The following is a 19,958-nucleotide window of genomic DNA, read 5'->3' on the forward strand; positions in this document are numbered from 1 at the left end:
CAAATATTTGCTCAAATTAACCGACAGTTCTATTTGGATCAGCTGAAATATTTATTTGGGTTAACCAAAATAGATCGTATAATCAACCAAATTCTCATTATCAAAAAATTGTCTGGACTCAACCAAATATTTGTTATCCATATAAAAACCATATTCTAGGCTTGATTCAACCAAAATTTGTTTTTTTAAACAAAAAATTTCTGAGTGTGTAAAGTTAAATTCACATTAAATTTCTGTACAATTATGTAATTAGTCTTTAGCTATTAAGTAAAGTAAGTACGGTCCCTCAGGGTTTTAAGACATATATTGGGGATGTTGCGCAAGTAAAGTAAAAGCGGAAAAGGAAAAGGGAAGACTTTCTGCATAATTACAAGTTTCGGTAAAAGTGTCCTTAATGGAATATGCAACCAGCAATTTCCTGTTCAAGCACTTATCTCTTTAATGTACGCATCGTTATTTTCCCAGTGTACAAAACTTTCATAAATATTTTCCCACATTGATCCGTGCAATGAATAATCAAGTAGGAAATATTCCTGCAAGAAAAATTATAAATACAGTTCCTCCTGAAGATTTCAGCGTTGTTATACGAAACATGGTAGGTGGCAAGAAAGTAATTAAGGATGCTGTTGAAAGAATTTTACATGCTTTTAAAACTGAGTGTCCTATTCTAACTGATGATACATTTGGCCACGTTATTGTTGTGTTCAAGAGTGGAAGAAAGTTATTTTCTTGTCTCCAGAAAATTTACGGATATCAGTACTTTGAGCATAATGGACGTGACAATTTTCAAAGAACAAGCTACCACTGTACAATAAAAACACAGAAAAAACTAAGAATAAAATTTGTTGCAGGACATTTTTTAGAGCGATAAAGTTTTTTTAGCCAAATTCCCGTCTTTAAAAAAACATGTTTTTGTCATGTAAAAGCAAAAGAAAGTTTAACCGATATTTGTGTAAAGTTCATCCTGTGAAGTTAATTTTTGTTGCAGTGAGTCTTTCTTTGGAAATCGATGTAAAGTTTTTTCTTCTCTCTTTTCTGCGAAGAAAAGGAACCCGTGTGTAAATAACCCCATTTGGCCCTATTGCAAGTCGGGCACTAATCGGGGGCTAGACGGGGTTTAAATTTTGACAAAGTACGCAGTCGCGGACTAATCGGGGACCGGTTGGGCTTTTTGTTGTCAAAATTTAAGTCGGGGTCTGGTCGGTGGTTGGTCAAGGGCTAGTCGGGCCTTTTTGTTCACCAATGATTTTTTAAATTCTAAAACACTAAGAATATATTTAACAATAATTTTATACCGTTTTTGGAGAAAAGATTTATTAATATTGAATTCATCTCAAATATACTTAATAAATAATTATTAAGTTAATAATTTTGTACGAAAATCAACTTTTTATAAATGCAAATATAAAAATCTTCAAAAAGACGTAATCTTATTTTTTTGTAGTATTTTTTAGAAAACTGCGAATTTCTAGGAAAATTTATGAATAACTTTGTACGGAATCCTTCATGTAGTTGAAATTTGAAAAAGAAAAACTTGTTGATTAATCAGTGAAGCGCAGTATCCTAGTATTAAACTATTAGGCACGGTACAGTTCAGATTTTGCTACCACCTTCATTTGAGTCTTGCGATTCTGGACTAGTAGCTTTAAAGAAAATCCGCACGGGGCGCGACGTGCCGCCTCTCGCGTAACAGAAATGACGCATCGCGTGTTTAAGACAGCCGTCCACACGTAACGAAGCATAATTACCTAAAGTAGAGACCACCGTGATCAACATGGCGGTTCCTTCAGAGCGAAGTTCTTCCATTGCTGCCTTCCAGCTGAATTTTTTTTTAAAATTAATATTCCACAAATTTTGTAGAATTTTAGTTACATAAATTTATGTATTTTTAGGCGTAGGATATGCTTTCCATTAAATCTTGGGTAAATTTAAGCACTTTTAAATATTTCAAAAAAGTTGATGGAGATTTCCGTAAATAATAAGTATTTTGACAAACTTTTAGGGGTTGTTCCACAAATTTCGGGAAGTTTGGTTAATATTACACGCGGCGGATGTATTATCATATTACTCCTACTAGTACCCGATCAGGCCCCGACTAGGGTAAGTCGGGTCACCTGGCTAGCCCCCGACTAATCTACCGTGACACTACTGGTCGGGGGCTAGTCAGATGACCTGGCTAGCCCCCGACTTTAAGTGGGGTCTAATGGTCGGGAACCAGACTAGTTCCCCATTTGAATTTCTACACGGGAAATTCCGTTCCTGCAAGTATGAAATTAGCACTTTCGCGTTAAACTCAAGAAACTATTCTGTATGACAGATGCATACGCATTGATTTTGTTAATCATCAGAGGGTTCTTTTTGTTGGAAAGTCAGAAAAAGCTACTTTATTCAAATCGCTATCATTTAAAAAACGGAAAAGGAATGTTCCAACAGGTGCCGCTTTCATTCATACTGATCCTATCTTTTTAGATGTATAATCAAAAACATTTTTTTTTTACCGATTCGATGTTCTACCCAAATAATTTTACCCGATCTTGCTACAGTAGATGACATCAGATTTATTCAACAAACCTCAGTTGAAACTTTCGCCGAATAACGTTCAATTTTTAATTGTTTCAAAATGTACTTTCAACACATTTTAACTTTAGGGTCAAAATATCTTAAGTTTGCCACTTTTAAATCGATAGCTCTATTTTCAATCAATTTATACAGTTTTCGATTCGTTTTTATATTGAATTAACTCCCTTAAAATAGTTTGGAAATTTTTTTTTTAAAGTTATTAACAATCAAAGTTCTTGATTATTTTTTTTGAAAATGGATTGCTCGCGAACGGTTCATCGAAATTCAATCATTGAGTTATGAAATTTTTTTTACGATGTATATTTTACGCTTGAAAATTGACTAATGGTAAAAAACATTTTTTATTGTTTAAATAATCGTTTTTTTAAACATTTGAAAATTAATTGAACTTCTCCGTCTGTAAAAGAATTATTTTACATGTCAATAGATTCTCCTATCTCTTCTGAAAATTTTGGTAAAAAAAAAGTTTGTATTTTGCAGTAGTTCAAAAGTATAATTGGGACGCGATAGTTTAATCTTCAACAAAGTATATTGAAATTTCAACCAAGAAGATTAATTTTCTGCAAAAAAGTGTTTTTTTAACAAATCGGTTCAATTATTCAACCTAGTAATTGAATTGTAAACCAAAAAAGATGAATTTTTAATTTAAAAAAATTAGTAGTTGGTATTTAAATTATAACTCTCGATCACCGATTTTGAAAAAAAGACTTTTTTTTGTAGAAAATTAATCTTCTTGGTTGAAAATTCCACCATACTTTGTTGAAGATTAAACTGTTTTATTAAAAATTCAGTTTTTGCATGGAAGCTTCATCAGTTCAATTACAAATTCATCTTTTTATGGAATAATTTGACTATTCGATTTTTTTTGGAATTTCACAAGCTTTGATTGAAAATTCAACTACTTCATTAAATACTTAACCACTCTATTAATAAACAATAGTTTTGGTTAAAGATTAATTGATTTGGTTGAAAATTCATCTTTTTGATGAAACAATTATTATACCTGGTAGAAAGTTGAACCACTGGATTGAAAATGCATTTTTATGAACATTTATGAATTCAGTTTAAAATTCGTTTCATATTGTACTTAATATGATACCCACAATAATTTTATTCAAAATAATTTATTACAAAATTGTTCCCCTATTTCTTGGCTTGAAGTTGATCTACTTTATTAAAAACTTCAATTTTTTAAAATCGTTTAAAATTCTATTTTTGTATTTGATAATGGGTCTATTAATATTCTTGGTAGAAAATTCATATTCTTCATTAAAAAATTAACTATACCCCGCAGAAAGTTTAATCACTTGATTAAAAATTTATTTTTTTATGGACATTTATCATTTTAGTTAAAATTTCGTGTCATATTGTACTGAATATGATACCCGCGCGCATCCGAACGTGTTCGAACCTATTGGAACATGAAAGAATTCTTTCACAAGCAGAGAAGTTTAATTAATTTTCAATTGTTTAAAACAAAAGATTATTCAAGAAATAAAAAAATGTTTTTTACTACCGAAAAATTTTTTTGCGTAAAGTATACTTTGTAACCAAAATTTTTATAATTCTTCTTCTTCATTCATAATGTGTCCCCTAAGGGTTTACATGACTTCCATTAGCAAACGAGTGAGCGAGCTAAGGAAAGCGAGAGTGCAAGCGAGAGAGAGAGCATGAGAACACAAACGCATCTAAGTCTACTTAAATTTTACCTTAACATTACTTACAATCTTTATGCTTCTAATCTAAGCGACTTCCGTTCCCTTTATCTTTCACTTTTTTGTACCTCCATTGCCTTTTTTCACATGCATTCTTTCATTCTCTCTCATTCGCTCCTCTAGCACCCTCCAACTCCTTCATACATTCTTCTCCTAATCCATCCTCCCCTCGAATCTTAAACAGATTATCTTGCCGGCTTCCTTTATCTCTCATTCCTCTCCTACATCCTTCCCATACATGCTGCTATGTTTCCTCCTCCCATTCACATATTCTACACTTTCTGTTCTCTTCTTCTTCCCAGTATATGCCCTCCCTTACCTCGTTTCCCAATCTAAAACTTGCTATTCTGGTCCACCTTCTCTCTCCCCATCCCTTTTCTAAATACTTTGGTACTCCTATCTTTTTTTATCATCTTATACCATTTATTTTATTTCGATTCCTCAATCATCCCCCATCTTTCTATTAATTGTCTTTCTCTCTCCCTTCTTTCCAAATCTTCATAGTTTACTCCAGTCCCGTCTTCTATTTCTCTATCATTAAAGAACTTCCTCCTTTCTTCTTCCCATCTCTTCAATACAATCGCCCTCCCTCTCCTATTCTCTACCCCATCAAACACTTTCTCGCCAACTCCCCTCCCTTTCCCTCCCACAGCTTCGTCTTAAATTTCCATGCCCTCTTTCCCACTCTAATACTTAACTTATCCCTTTGCGCTTCTTCTCTCACCATAAATCTTGGCGTCTTCCAGTCTGCCCCTAGTGCCCACCTTATATAACTTTCTTGTAAACTCTCAATATCTTTCCTTTCTTTCCATCCCCATATCTCTGCTCCATATCCTACTATCGGCCATACCAGCGTCTCAAATAACCACATTTTCCTTCTCCAAATTTTTTTTAGCCTTCCTTTTTCTATTCCCCATATCTGTTTCATTACCCATGCTACTTTTTTATCCTTTCTCTTATATGAGCTGTATGATCTCCATTCGTTTGCAAGATATATCCCAAATATTTATACTCTTTTACTTCTTCTGACTTCATTCCTTCTAGCTTCCTGTCCATTCTTTCTCCCTTCCCCCTCCTTTTCTAAACTTTATTATCTTTGTCTTTTCTACATTTACATTCAGCTTTTTCCCATCTAAGTATTTCTCTAATCCTGTAAATAATCCCGCGATCCCTTCTTCATCCTCTGCCATCAACACTATGTCGTCTGCGTATGCCAGTGTATACATCTTTTCCTTCCCTATCCTAACTCCACCCCAACCCTTTCTCCTCATTTCTTCTTCCGAGTCTGATATTAATAAATTAAATAAAAGTGGGCTCAGAGGACACCCTTCTCTCACACCTCTCACCAACCAGAAACTATCTCCTACTTGCTCTCCTACCTTTACCCTGCTTCTTGTCTCTCTAAAAATTTCTGATACTCTCTTTATTGGTCCCTCTCTTATCCCCTTTTTTACCATAACTTTTTCTACTTTGCCTCGGCCTAATGTGTCAAACGCCGCCTTTAAGACCACAAACATGGCTATCATTGCCCCTTTTTCCCTTTTAATTCTCTTATTTCCTAAATATTTCAAAACATATATATTATCCATTACCCCCATTCCTTTTCTAAACACTGTCTGATTCGGTGACATGTTCGGAGAAGCAACAGTAACAAAAAATTCAATTACAAAAAATATTGTTAAAATAATTGTTTGATGTTAAGTTATAAACTTTTTTTAACAAAATAATGTTTTTTATTGTCTTCCTTTCTTTTTTACTTATTTCTTTTTGTTTCTTTCTCTCTCTCCTCTTGGTTTCTTCTCTTTTTTTCTTCTTTTTTTTATTTCTTTTCTTTTTCATTATTTTTTCTTTAAATTTTTAAACCGTAGCAAAAGCTTTGTTCCAGACACCAGATTTCTGTCAGCTCATATAATCGATGAGTAGAATTTATATAGCTTTAAAATGTTAGAGAAAAATTACGTTTATGAATCAATTGGATTAAAAATTGCAGTTGCTTGTGATAACTGATTGCACTATGGAAGCCATCTCCCTCTGTAATATATGTCTATACATAACGTGAAACCTAATTATTTAGAACGACCTAGTTTACCTTCAAAGCCTCTTTCAGATATATACTTTTTAATTACATTAATTTGAGTAAAGTTCAGTTTAAAAATTTTACTTTTCATTACCTCTATATTCCGTGCTTCGCCCTACTTATTATTATATTTACCTACAGATAAACATTTTTCTTTTTAAATTTAGGTAAGAAAATAATGTCATAAAAATTCTTTTATTTAAAAAAATTGTTTAGAGTTTCTGAAATTATTTGTTCGCTTTGCCCCTTATTTGTTATTTGTTGAAGGCTTAACCTTAAATTTAATGAAACAAAACAAAAGTTTCTGAAGGTATTATCGGGAATATAATACGAAGATTCATAATTTATTTACAATTGATGATCTAAGATGAATAAATTGAAAATATTTATACCGGTAGACAGATTTTTTTTCGGCGACCCGATATAATATTTTGAATTTCTGACTTACTGACTATTTTATACCATTAGTAGTACAAAAATTCTGAATTTTCGTATTCTAGGCAAATTTATATGTCTTTTTTAAATAAAATTTATGGCTTATTCCTTAATAAATAACAAATATTTTCTAGGACAGAAAGAATTTTGTAGCCGCAAATTAGTGCTTTTTAAAAATTAAAAACTACGAAAATACATGTTTAGACCTAAAGCTACCTGACGAAACCTCCAAAATTTAAAAAAGAAATTACTAACTTCGGAGAAAGGTTTTATAAAATTCAAAAACAAAATATGTTACATATGTCAGTAACTATGAAAATTTCTGAAAAATAAATCAATAATGTCGTTTCTACTGTTCTCAAATGTCGAATTTTCAATTTTCATACTTAAAATTTTCCATAACAAGTTTTTTAAATGGTGCTATTTTAAAATAAGTATAAACATTCCGATTTAATGAATCTTTAATTAAAAAACTTAAAAATTGAAGAATTCTAATTTCCAAATTGTTAGATTAAAAAAATTTTCAATATTATATCTTCAATGTTGAATTATTGCAAAAAAAATCTTTAAAATTACATACCTTTGAAACATAAATCTTAAAAATTGAATAATTTATAATACTTTATTTGTTTGAATATTCAAGAACTTTGAATTGAACAAATTTCAGTTTTAAATCTTCACAATAGAAAAAGTTTTGATTTCTAATATTCAAAATTTAAAAAATTTCAATTTTTCATTTTCAAATATAAATTATGCACAAAAAACATGAAAAATTGCATTTGTTTTAATTCTGCATAATTAGTATTAAATATTTTAAATTGAAAACCCTAAAAATTGAAGAATTCTCAGATTTAAAATTGAAAACTCTTAATACAAATTATGAATAAGTATGGAAGATTGCATCATTTTCTATTATATAGATTAATTATTGAAGTGTCTTCAACATTAAATCTGAATAATTTGCTATTGTAAATCTACAAATTGAAACTCATGTACAAAAAAAAAAACGTTTAACATGTCATTTTAAACTGTAAACAATAAAAATTCTGCAAAAAAATTGATTCTTTGAATCGGAGAAACTTTTATTTTATTTAAAGCTATTGAAACATGTTTAATACTATTTTTGGAAATGGTGCTATATACTATAATAAGCTTTAGATTTGGTTACAAAATTTACTAGACTTTTCGAAAAGGTAACCCTGATCTTGAATAAAATAAGTATTTTGAGGAGTAATTGTAATCATACTAAACGTTAATAAAATGTAATAAAAAGAGATAATACAATTGACTTAAATCTTGATCAAATCTTTATGTTTTTTTTTAAATTTATTTATTACTTTATGTTTTTAAACAACGGTAGATAAGTAAGGCCGATTTATACCAAGATTCCTACTTTATCAACATCGAGCTCATTCCAGCTGAAGATTGCGACTTCTCCCAGAATATTCTAGAAACTTAGGATGGGTACGAACCACTTCTGCTATAGAATGGCTCGAATGTCGGTAAAGTAGGAATCTTGGTTTAGAACACGCCTTACTTATCTATTACCAGGAATTTAGAAGATTGAAAAACGAATTTTCTACAAATGAAACACATTTTATTGAATCAATACATTAAATGTCTTTCTAGTTTTTTCTCATACAGAAAATATTTTGTATTTTATTTGCAAAATGTATTATTGCCTTAACCAAATAATTGCTATTTGATGAAAATCTATTGCTCCAACAAAGCTATTTTGTTAATCTACCTAAATTTAATTTACTGGAACATAAACAATTTTGTTATGATTACAAATATGTAACTCGTTCAGCAAAACCATTTTTCACAATTTACAATATTTTTGCCAAGTCTAAAAAATCTTGTGTTGAGCTAACAAATATTTGGTTAATTGAAGCAAATAAGTTTGTTTAATCTGAAAAAAATTATGTTATGTCATTTTTACTGTTCTCAAATGAAGAATTTTCAATTTTTATATTCGAAATTAAACTACATTTCCACAAAAAGGCATTAAAAATGATGTAATTTTAACTTATGTATAAACATTTCGAATTAATGAATCTTCAATTGTAAATCTTATAAATTGAAATTTTTTTTTTAAAAATCTTTAAAATTAAATAACTTCAAAAGTATGGAATGAAAGCTTTGGAAATAGTATTATTTATAATTTCAGTAGTACGAATAACTAGTATTTTAAATCAAAGTTCTTGATAAAGTTAAATAATTATAAGCTGCTAAAGTACGAAACAGAATAATCTTTAATCAAAGCTTTATGTAAATTTCTGCTTGAAACTTTCAGCATTAAATTATTTCAAACTAAACTCGTTCAAAATTAAGCAATTTTGAGTTAAAAGCTTATATCGAAACATTTAAAGTGAATTGGTTTAATTTTTGAATCTTTCAAAATTGTGTCGCCTGAAAATAATTATATTTTATAGTTTAAGAAATAATTAAAAGCACTGATTAGTTAAATCATTAATTTTAAACCGAAATTTCCTTAACTCTTTGAATAATATTTTGAAATTTAACAATTTTAAATAAAAAAAAGCTTGAATAATTGAATAAATCCAAATTCAAAGACTTTGATATTCAACAGCCTATAAATGAAGAATTTCTACAATTGTAAATTACCAAAGACTGTGAGGCAATGTTTGGTAAATTAATGTTTAACAAGCCACTCATTTTTTACAAATTGAGTTTTCCACAGAATTTACGCTGGGTTAAATTTTATCTTGCTAGCTTAAATAAATCACAAGATTTCAATTCGAAGTTTTATGACTGAAGGAAGTCGTCCTTACTCGCAAACACACTTGCAATGAACAACTTTTTCCAAGAAATTTAAATTAACATTTTCCAGCCAAATAAATACCCATTCAACTTTTATTGACAAACCTGTCTTGAATGAGTGACGGCCCATTTTATTGCCGACATAAATATTTTAAAAGAATTTGTGTAACATGAATATTGAACAAACTTATAAAACCGCGGAGAAAAAATGTCGATTTTATTATTTTTAAAAATGAAGCTCACTAGGGAAAGAAAATCTCCATGAATAAAAAATGAAATTTCTAAATAAAAGATACGAGTATTATAAATAAGTGTCCACATGTACCGAAAAAATCCACACAGGGCATTTATTTATATAATTAATTTATAAAATAAATAAAAAATATCGGATGATAATTTTCAATCATTGAACATCAATATAATATAATTTGAGGAAAATTAAGAGAAAGAACAATTCCTGTCTTTAAATGTCCACACTAGGCATTTATTTATATAATCTGTTTATAAATTTAATAAAGAATTTTAGATGACAAATTGTTATGATAGAGTATTTATTATTTTTTCGTTGAAAGCAAATAATTTTAATGCAATAATTTACTTTTCAAACGAAGAATCCATAGTGTAGACTATTTGTTTAATTAATTTCTTTAGAACAATTAAGTTAAAATGGTTTTTTTGTCTTTCATCTACCTCCGTGCATAAAAGTCTGACAATGCTGGTCATAGAAAACATTTTTTCACCAAGATAAGCAAAAAAAACCGGAAAAATGGACTTTTTCTTCACTCTTTGCATTAAAACAAAAGTTTAAACAAACAAAAAATTAGCCCACGGAAATCTCTTCAAAGTTCAATGTTGAAATTTTCTTAAGAAACAAAACAAAATCGGTTTAGAGTTGCCAGCTACAAATTATTTTGAAAATCGTTCTTTTATTTCATCCCACTGTGGGCTGATTGCGTGTGCTCTCTATAGTACTTGTTTTCGGTTCGCGCATGCGCACCTGTCTATAGATACGCGCATGCGCACTGGCTTATGGATTATACTTTTACTTCCATACGACTCGCGTGCACGCTCGAATGCAACTCGTACTGCACACATCACACTCGACGTGAAAATTTGAATTTCTCCCGCTTGCTTCATAATATACTATTATTACCTCGACAATTGAGCAAATAAGAAAAAGAAAATGCTTTCATTATACACGTATGAAGGTTCCGTGAGTGATAAATCTAGCTGACATGAGACATTATAAGATTAAAAATCATTGAGACACCACTCAGTTGTTAAGAGTCTATAAGACCAGACGCTCTTCACGCAGTTCTTTAAAAATTATCCTTGAATACTTTATCGTTGTCTACTCAAATCCACACAAAAAATGGAGATCGCAATTCTATTTTTGCTCAGCGTGACTTTACTGAATTTCACCCGTAAGTATACTTCAAATAATAGTATTAATAAAAAATATTACGTACAGAATTTCAAAATAAAATGTTGAAATTATTAGCAAACTTTGGATTCAAAAATTTTTTTGATTCAAACTTTTCATCCAGTAGCACGTTACCAGACCTAAATCTGGTAACATATGGGAACAAAAAAATGATGAATACGCATTAAATTAACATAATTTTTTAAAATTCTATCCAATTCTGTTCGGCATAAAATTTGTAATTGAAATTGGTCTCTAATGAATTTTTAGATCAAAGTTTTCATTTAGAGCCACGTTGCCAGATTAAAATCTTGTAACATATGTTAACAAAAAAATGACAATCACACATTATATTAATATAAACTTAAATTTGACTTGTAACCAATTTTGTTCAATATAAAAATTATAATTGAAAGTGTGTATTCTAAATTTCTTTAAAATAAAATTTGCATTGCGGCATTCAAATCTTGTAACATATGGGAATAAAAAAATTATTATTACACATGAACTAAATATTAATCTTAAATTTCTCCATTCATATAGTTATGTTTAATATCAGATTTATAGTTAAAAATATTTATTTGACAATGGTTTTTATTCAAAATTTTAATTCAGTGCCGCATTTCTAGATTGAAATTTTATAACATATGGGGAAAAAGATATAAGAATTACATGTTAAATTAAAAATACCTTTAAATTTGACTTCTATATAATTATTTTGCCATATAAAATTTATTATTGATAATTTGTATTCAAATAATTTCTTTAATACAAATTTGCTTTTAGTGACACCCTGCCGGATTCAAATCTTGTGACACATAGGAATGAAAAATTACAATTACACATTAAATTAATGTTGAACATAATTTTGACTTTTATATAATTATATTCAATATAAAATTTATTATTATTTTGTTTTCTTAACTTTCTTAAAATGTTCTAAAGTCTTCTAAATTCAAAACAAAATTAAAATCTTGAAATGCGGGAAATCCAGAGAACTAGAGGGTTCAGAAGAATTCTACGAATTCCGTTCATTCCGGAAATTCCATGAATTTCAAGGATTGAAGGAAATCCTCAAATCTAGTGATTTTATGAATTAAAGGAATTCCAAGAGTTCAACGAATTGGTGAAAAAAGATGGGAACTGAACTTAAATTTCGTAACTCATATTATTAATACTCATCTTACACAAAATAATTTATCATTTAATTTCCAACAAGATAATTGAGTTTCCAACCTAAAAATATAAGTACTCAAGAAAAAATTTAATAGTTCACATTTCAACGAAAACAGAAGACATTACATTTAAAAAAATGAATTTTAAAACGAAAAACACGATTTTTTAACAAATAAAGATTTCTCAGTCGTAAAAGAAAAAACTTCACCTAAATTATGGAACCTTCAAGGCCAATGAAGAATTTTCTGGATGAAAATTAAATTTTCAACCAGGCAATATGAATTTCAGCAAAAAATTAATTTTGAATAAAATAGTTAAATTTTCAAACAAAGAGATGAACATTCATTGAAAAAAAACTTGAACAAAGTAGGTCAGCCTTGATTCACGCAGTTGAATTTTCCATTAAAAAGACCAGTTTTCATAAAAATAGTTAAACTTTTAACTAAAGAGATGAACTGTCAACTAAAAATATGAATCTTCAAACAAAAAATTATTCCTTATCCAAAGTAGTTCAACAAACATCTTTAAACAAAGTTGTATAATCCTCAAGCAAAGAAGATTACTTTTTAACAAAACAATTTCATTTTTAGCCAGAAAAAAGTTTGAAACAAATTTGGAATTTTCATCCAAAAATAAATCTTAAACAAGTAAATTCTCTACGAAGTAGATGAATTAAAAATAGCAGTTACATTTTCAACCAATAAAGATGACTTTTTAACAAAAAGAAAGATACAATGCCTACTCACATACATACATTTTTTAAATTGAATAAACAAATTTAAATAAAAAGTAGTTCAGTTTTTAGATAAAAAAAATTCCAGTTGACATTAATACCATAATATTAATTTTAAACAAAAAGTAAACTTGCTAAAAAACAGTCGAATTTTTAAATTTGATTAAAAAGACAAGTTTTCAAAAAGAAATAGCTGAATTTTCAAACAAAAAAGATTTCAGTTGACTGTTTGTACACCAAAATATGATGTTGAAAGAAGGAAATTTACCACGAATTCTACGGAATAGTTGAATTTTCAATAAAACACTTAAATTTTGAACCAAAAAGGATGACTTTTGAACAAAATTGTTAAGTTTTCAAATAAAAAGTTGCATTTTTATCTAAGAAAGAAACATCTTCTACTAAAACATATACATTTTTTGAAAGAAAGATACAAATTTTCAACAACAAAAATATTTGAATTTTCAAACAAAAAAGATTTCAGTTGACTTAAAAATACCGAAATATGAATTTTAAACAAGTAAATTTTTTATGAAATAATTAAATTTTCAACAAAAGAGTTGAATTTTGAACGAGAAAGGATAACTTTTTAACAAAATCTTTAAATTTTCAACCGAAAAGGGTGAATTTTTACCAAAATTGTTAAGTTTTCAATGAAAGTGATGCATTTTTATCCAAGAAAGAGGTAATTGCTACTAAAATAGATAAATTCTCTAATTTTAAAAACAAATTTTCGTAAAAAGGTTGAATTTTCATCCAAAAAAAAGTGTTCAGTTGACCTTTCAACATCGAAGTAGGAAATTTTAACAAAATCGTTAAGACTTTAAACATAGTAAAAAATTTATAACTAAAAAGAGAATCTTCAGGAACAGCCACTGAAAAAGGAATAAGCACAAGCATAATAAATTACTAAGAAGAATATTATATAAGGGTTACTACATAATTTTATTCGAAAATGCCCTGATTTTTTCTTCAAAAACTGTTCATTTTCCTTGGCCATAAATATTCACAGACCAGAATTTTAAATTTGTAACGTTTTAAATCTAGAGTCTTTTATAAACAGAATAAAACAATTTCAAATTGAAATAAAAAATTTTCAAATGTATTCTGCTTGACAGTTTCCTCAAGTTATAGAATTTCCCTGACTTTTAGAAGATTCTCTTTTTATAAATTCCCGATTTCATCCAGACCAGTGAAATTGTTCAAAATTGGTAAAATTTCGCAATCTTTTATTTAAATTGTCGTCTAGGTTTGTTTTTCACTGACCAGGTTTCTTTGGCGTTTTATTTACAAATGACCAAAAAATTCGTAAATGAATAATGAACCCACCCTTCCATAATAAATCGTATTAAAATACCCCCCCCCCCCCCCCCCCCCCACCTCCCGCAAACCCCTTTGAGCTATTAAGCAAATTAAGTACGATCCCTTAGGATTTTGAGAATTATAAAGTTGATGTTGGTTAAGGAAAGTAAAAACGAAAAAGAAAATAGGAGCACTGGGAAACTTTAATTAATTGTAGGCCAGGGTGCTGATTATATGTTTAACTTCTCCACTTAACTTTCATGATAAAAAAATCGGCTTTCTGCATTATTCCACGTTTCTGTAAGAGTCCCTAACGGAATATACAACGAGAAATCCCCTTGTCCAAGTGCTCATCTACTAAATGTACTTAGCTATTTTCCCAGTGTACAATAAATTTTATAAATATTTTTACAGTGGTCGGTGCAATGCATACGCAAGTAGAAAATAGTCATACAAGAAGAAAGAGTCATGCTTCTGTTCCTGAAAATTTCCGCCTTGTTATACAAAAATTGATAGGTGGCGTTGAAGCAGTTGACGATGCTGTTGAAGGAAATTTATATTCTTTCACAACTGAGCATCCTAATTTAACTAATGATACATTTGGGCACGCTATTGTTGTGTTCAGTAGTGGCAAAAAGTTCTTTGCTTGTCTCCGGAAAATCGAAGGATATGAGTACTATGGGCATGACGCACGTGATAATTGTCAAACAACAACATACCGGTGTGCTGTGAAAAAAGGAAATGATGAGGCTTTGCATGTAATACTTTCGCGTTACACTCAAGAAACCTCCCTGCTTGGAGGAGTCGTACGCTTCGATTTCTTTAATCATCTGGGGGTTCTTTTTGTTGGAGAGATGGAACCAGCTACTCCAGTCCACGCACTACCATATAAAAAACGGAAGACTAATGTTCCATGTGGTCCAGGTTCTAGTCTTCATGATCCTTTGTTCTTAGATTTATGAGAAAGACCAAAGTTTGATTTGGATTTTTTGTTACCGTTTCGAAGTTCTACACAAATTTGCTCACACGAGCTTGACACAGTGCACCTCGAAAAAAGTGTTGTGGAATGAAGGAAACTTTCTTTAAATCAAAGACATTCTAGTATTGATATACGATCAAAGAAACATTTGTTTGATTTTACACCTGAGGAAAAAGTTTTATTTTAATATTTTTTGTGTGTAAATTAACTTTATTCTCTCATAATTTACAATTATTTACAAAATGTAAGGTAAATAAACTGTGACAAAATTGTGCGCAGAAGAAACAAAAATTTACATAAAAGTGAGGTTAGGTCGTGCAGTATAAAAGTATATTTTCACAAGGTAGAAAGCTGCTATGCTTTCTGCAAATCCCTAGGATAGAAAGATGTCACACACTTCTTTTATCACACATTTTAATGATTTAAATTATTACCAAGAGCCGTCCGCCTACGCGTCTAAGCAAAAATTCGACAACACGTGTTCCTAAAGACGCGGTAACGTAAAAAATCGAACTGATTTGTTCTGCGCCATCTCGTGGCACGTTGGTATCATTCAGAACTGAGACTCCAATAGAACTCTTTTTGAGGGTTCCATTTTAGTTCGTTGATCTCCGACAGATGGCTACTTACGTTTTCAAGAGCGCATGTGCCTAACAGCGGAAGCCTATTTGAAATGAACAAATACGATGAATAATCATACAGATAAATATTAACAAACGTTTTTTATTCTTTTTAAACCCAAATTAAATTGAATGACAGAAATACCTAACTTCTTAAAATAGGTAATGTTAACGTAATATTGCAAGTGTATATTATATCATTTTAAATAGTACCGCGCTTTTTTAGTACATGCACAGCTGAAAACGTCGAACATTCAACATAACTTCAAAAACTGTCGTATTTCATGTGGACTATATTTCAAGAATGACTAATGCATATGATTTTATTTTCTTCATTACAACTTTCCCAGTGCAATTTCATTTAATCCAAATTACAAAATAAATTGTGCAGTGTTAACTTGTAAAATGTTCGAAGTGTTTCAAGGCACAACAGTGAAAAAAAGGATCTATTGGAACCTTTTAAGGGCATGCTCTTCGTGACCACGTCACCAAACTAGTCCCCGAATATGAGCATTTTTTGGTGTTCACAGTGTCCCCACGGATTGAGATATCGTGTTTAAAATTTGACAGATTAAATAAAAAGCACTAAAGAACGTTTTTATGCATCAATATGTTTATAGTTTTAAAGAAAGTTTATTTATAAATCGATGAAATAGAATATTACCATTCGAGTTATAGCACTTTGCAGATAATTTTTGGTTTGATGCATTTCCGATTTTTTGGTTCGCGTAATTTGAGCACTGACACGAATTTTGGACTAACTCGTCTAAACCTTTAAAAAAATTAATGTAAGTAATGGAATTTGCACATTCGTTGCAAATCAACAAGTAAGTATCTGGATACATGTAAACTATCATTATTTTTGGAGCATTTTTAGTGATTTCTAGCGGAGAGAAAAAGAAACTTTGAACGTCGATAAAGTCGAGATCACGTGACTCAGTTCATTCATAAAATTTTTGTTTGGAGAATGAAATGATTTTAATTTCTTTTGGTCCTCACTACGTCTACATGGATTGAGATATCATTTTTAGGATTTAGGAAGTTATACCGAAATGATTAAGGAACGTTTGTATATATCAAAATGTTTATGACTACGAAGAAAGTTTTCTAGTAAAATACTATAGGAATAGGAAATAAAGATTTAACGTCGGTAAAGTAGATACCTCGATTTACAAAAATCTAGGAACATCTTAGAATGTAATACTTGAAAATCCGTCCAAGTCCCATCTTGAGAAATGTTCATCTTAAGAAACTAATTGAAATTTTCTAATGGTTATATATTCTTGTGGATTTTTTGTATTGGTGTGAAACAATTCTAAATTATACCAAACCAATAATAATAAAATTTCGCCTGGGGGCGAAAGACACGGCGAGTTCGACGCTGAGCCCCGCCGGTTGGTTCAGTCTCAATAATAGTTATCAGCTGATTGATTCAATGTCAAAAATAAGACGTCAAGAATTATGGAAGTTGGTTGGAAAACTCCGAAGAGTAAATTTGATCAAATTTCTGGTGCTGCTATGTTTCCAATTTGAAATTTATCTCTTATTTTTAGGACCAAAAAAATGAAAATTATTCTACACAAAAATTTCATGAAAGATCTTAGTCACGTGACCTCGACTTTATCGACGTTCGAAGTTTCTTTTTTTATCTGCTAGAAATCGCTAAAAATGCTCCAAAAATAATGATAGGTTACGTGTGTGCAGGTACTTATTGTTGATTTGCAACGAATGTACAAATTCTATTGCTTACGTTAATGTTTTTAAAGTTTAGACGATTTAGTCCAAAATTGGTGTCGTGTATCAATATACGCGAACCAAAAAATCCGAAATGCATCAAACCCAAAATTATCTGCAAAGTGCTATATCTCGAATGGTAATATCCTAATTCATCGATTTATAAATAAATTTTTTTTTAAAACTATAAACATATTGATGCATACAAACCTTCTTCAGTGCTTTTTATTTAATCTGTCAAATTTTAAACATGGTACCTCAATCCGTGTGGACACAGTGAGCACCAAAAAAATGCACATAACCGGGGACTAGTTCGGTCACGTGGTCACGAATAGCATGCCCTTAAGTCCTTACGGTGGGTTCATGCAGAAACCATTGACCATTTTAGATTCCTTATCAGCAATAGAAGTTCCTTTTTGTTGCAGCTACTTTGGAACCAAACATTGCTTCTAATAGAAACCCTAGTTTTTTTCTTTGAATTTTTAACTATTCCAACATTTACCTTCAACACATTTTAACTTTTTTTTTCTTTGACGAATCGATCTGCGCATGCTTTTATGTTTCACTTATTAATTCTTTTCAAAAATGTTGTTGTTGAATAACATTTCGCATTAAAGTTTGTAAAGCTTTTGTAAATAAAAAACACACTTCATAAATTATTTTCTTTTTCTTTCCTCCAGTTTGGATATGCGTGAGCAAGTATGGACTTATTTGCAGATTTTTCCATTAATATTATTGTCTATGCAGTTGCAAACGAATTTCTATTTCTGTGGCTGATTGCACAGACAAAAATTGGGCTTATTTTTTGCTGCTCATTTATTATGGTCTCGAAATGAGATATTTTTTTCTCAAAATGAGAATACCTCAAGTGTTCATTAGAAAAATTGCAATGAATATATCCCAGAACCGTTGGTGAAAAATCGCTGGTAAAAAAATTTGTTCTTTCTTTTTATGACTTAGAAACGTATGCTAAAGCTTAATTGAATCTGATCAGTCTTTCGAAAGTTATCGTGCTCACAGGAAACAGACAGACATACATATGGACATAAAGGCAAACATACAGCCATACATGCAGAAATGCAATTTCATATGAATGGAAATTATTTGTTTCAACGAGGCGGATTTACTGGTGACCTTTAATTTGACCTTGACGATGACCTTAACGGTCATTTCTAAATCAACTTTTTCTGTGAAATGGAAACCCTATTTTGACATTGGACATCGATAGAGCGGGAAATTTTATGTTTAAGTATGTATTGCGGTCATAGGTTCAATTTGAACTTGGAGGTCACTCTAAGGTCATTAAAAGTTTCAAATCGCTACTAAATGTGCCTTGTTGAAACAAACAGCTTCCATTGATATGGAATGTGTTTTAAAGCGGCTGCTCTCAGAGGTGTTCGAATCTTGTTTAGGTTTTAATAACCTTAGAGTTACCTTCAAGTTCAAATTCAACTTATGACCTTAGAACATATTTAAACGTGAAATTTCCCGCTCTATTGATTTCCGATGTGAAAAGGGGGGTTTCCATTTTTTTTGACCTTGAAAAGAACTTTGATGTCATCGTCAAGGTCAAACTTTAAACAAGGTCAGCATTAAATCCCTCGTTAAAAGTTACTTTAAGAATGACCTTGACCTCAATGAAAGATATTTTATTTGACGAAATATTCATGGGTCCGGAAATTTGGAAATTTAGACAGGCTACCTGGAACAGGTACATTAAGCTAGCACCTCCACAATCGAATTTTTGAATTTTTCATAGCTCAGAATTTTGGGCTATTTTTGGACTTTTTTTGGGCTACAATAAAAATTTTTGGGCTCCTTTACTTTTTTCAAAAAATCAATTTTCTTGTTGAGGTGCCAGCTTACATTAACCCAGCACCTCCACTTCTTTAAATCACTAAATAATAAAAATTCAATTACACCAGAAATTCGGGCTTTTTTTGGGCTCTTAAGATCCGCAAAAAAATTTTCCACAAACTAACCCTTAACTTCCAAAATCAACCCCCTTCAAAAAATTGAAAATTTTCAGTTATTTATTAACGGGATATTTTTGGGCTTTTTTTTGCTCCCAGAAAATACCCACTTCGATTTTTGGGCTCCAACCCTTACAGTAAAAAATTAACCCCATTGAAACACGCAGATATGAAATTGACAAAAAATAACCTTTATTACATTTTAGAGCTTGAATAAAGTGTCTGGTTTTTGGGCTCCTCGAAAATACACGCTACGATTTTTGGGCTTTAACCCTTAACGTCAAAAATCAACCCCTCTCTACCACGTAAATAAAACTTTGTCTGCAAATAATTTTTGTAGCATTTTTTAATTGAAATAGAGTCTCTGATTTTTGGGCTCCTCGAAAATAACCGCTACGATTTTTGGACTTCAACCCTTAACGTCAAA

General features: G+C 30.3%; 2 protein-coding genes across 2 annotated transcripts in view; one reads left to right on the top strand and one right to left on the bottom strand.

Annotated features, from left to right (window-relative positions):
- LOC117175074 (delta-1-pyrroline-5-carboxylate synthase) overlaps positions 1-19,958 on the bottom strand; it is a 150,007-nt gene that overhangs the window by 51,592 nt on the left and 78,457 nt on the right. The gene's annotated exons all lie outside the window — the stretch shown is intronic.
- On the top strand, positions 10,786-15,352 carry LOC117175075. Its single transcript, XM_033364618.1, has 2 exons — positions 10,786-11,015; positions 14,640-15,352. Exons 1-2 carry the CDS (start codon positions 10,964-10,966, stop codon positions 15,185-15,187), a joined length of 600 nt encoding a protein of 199 aa, XP_033220509.1. The 5' UTR covers positions 10,786-10,963; the 3' UTR covers positions 15,188-15,352.

This window comes from Belonocnema kinseyi, chromosome 6 (genome assembly GCF_010883055.1).
Source record: "Belonocnema kinseyi isolate 2016_QV_RU_SX_M_011 chromosome 6, B_treatae_v1, whole genome shotgun sequence".
NCBI classification, from domain to species: Eukaryota; Metazoa; Arthropoda; class Insecta; order Hymenoptera; family Cynipidae; genus Belonocnema; species Belonocnema kinseyi.

Coding starts and splice junctions, on each gene's coding strand:
- LOC117175075 (XM_033364618.1), top strand. CDS start 10,964: ATGGAGATCGCAATTCTATTTTTGCTCAGCGTGACTTTACTGAATTTC. Junction 11,016..14,639: donor GACTTTACTGAATTTCACCC/GTAAGTATACTT, acceptor ATATTTTTACAG/TGGTCGGTGCAATGCATACG.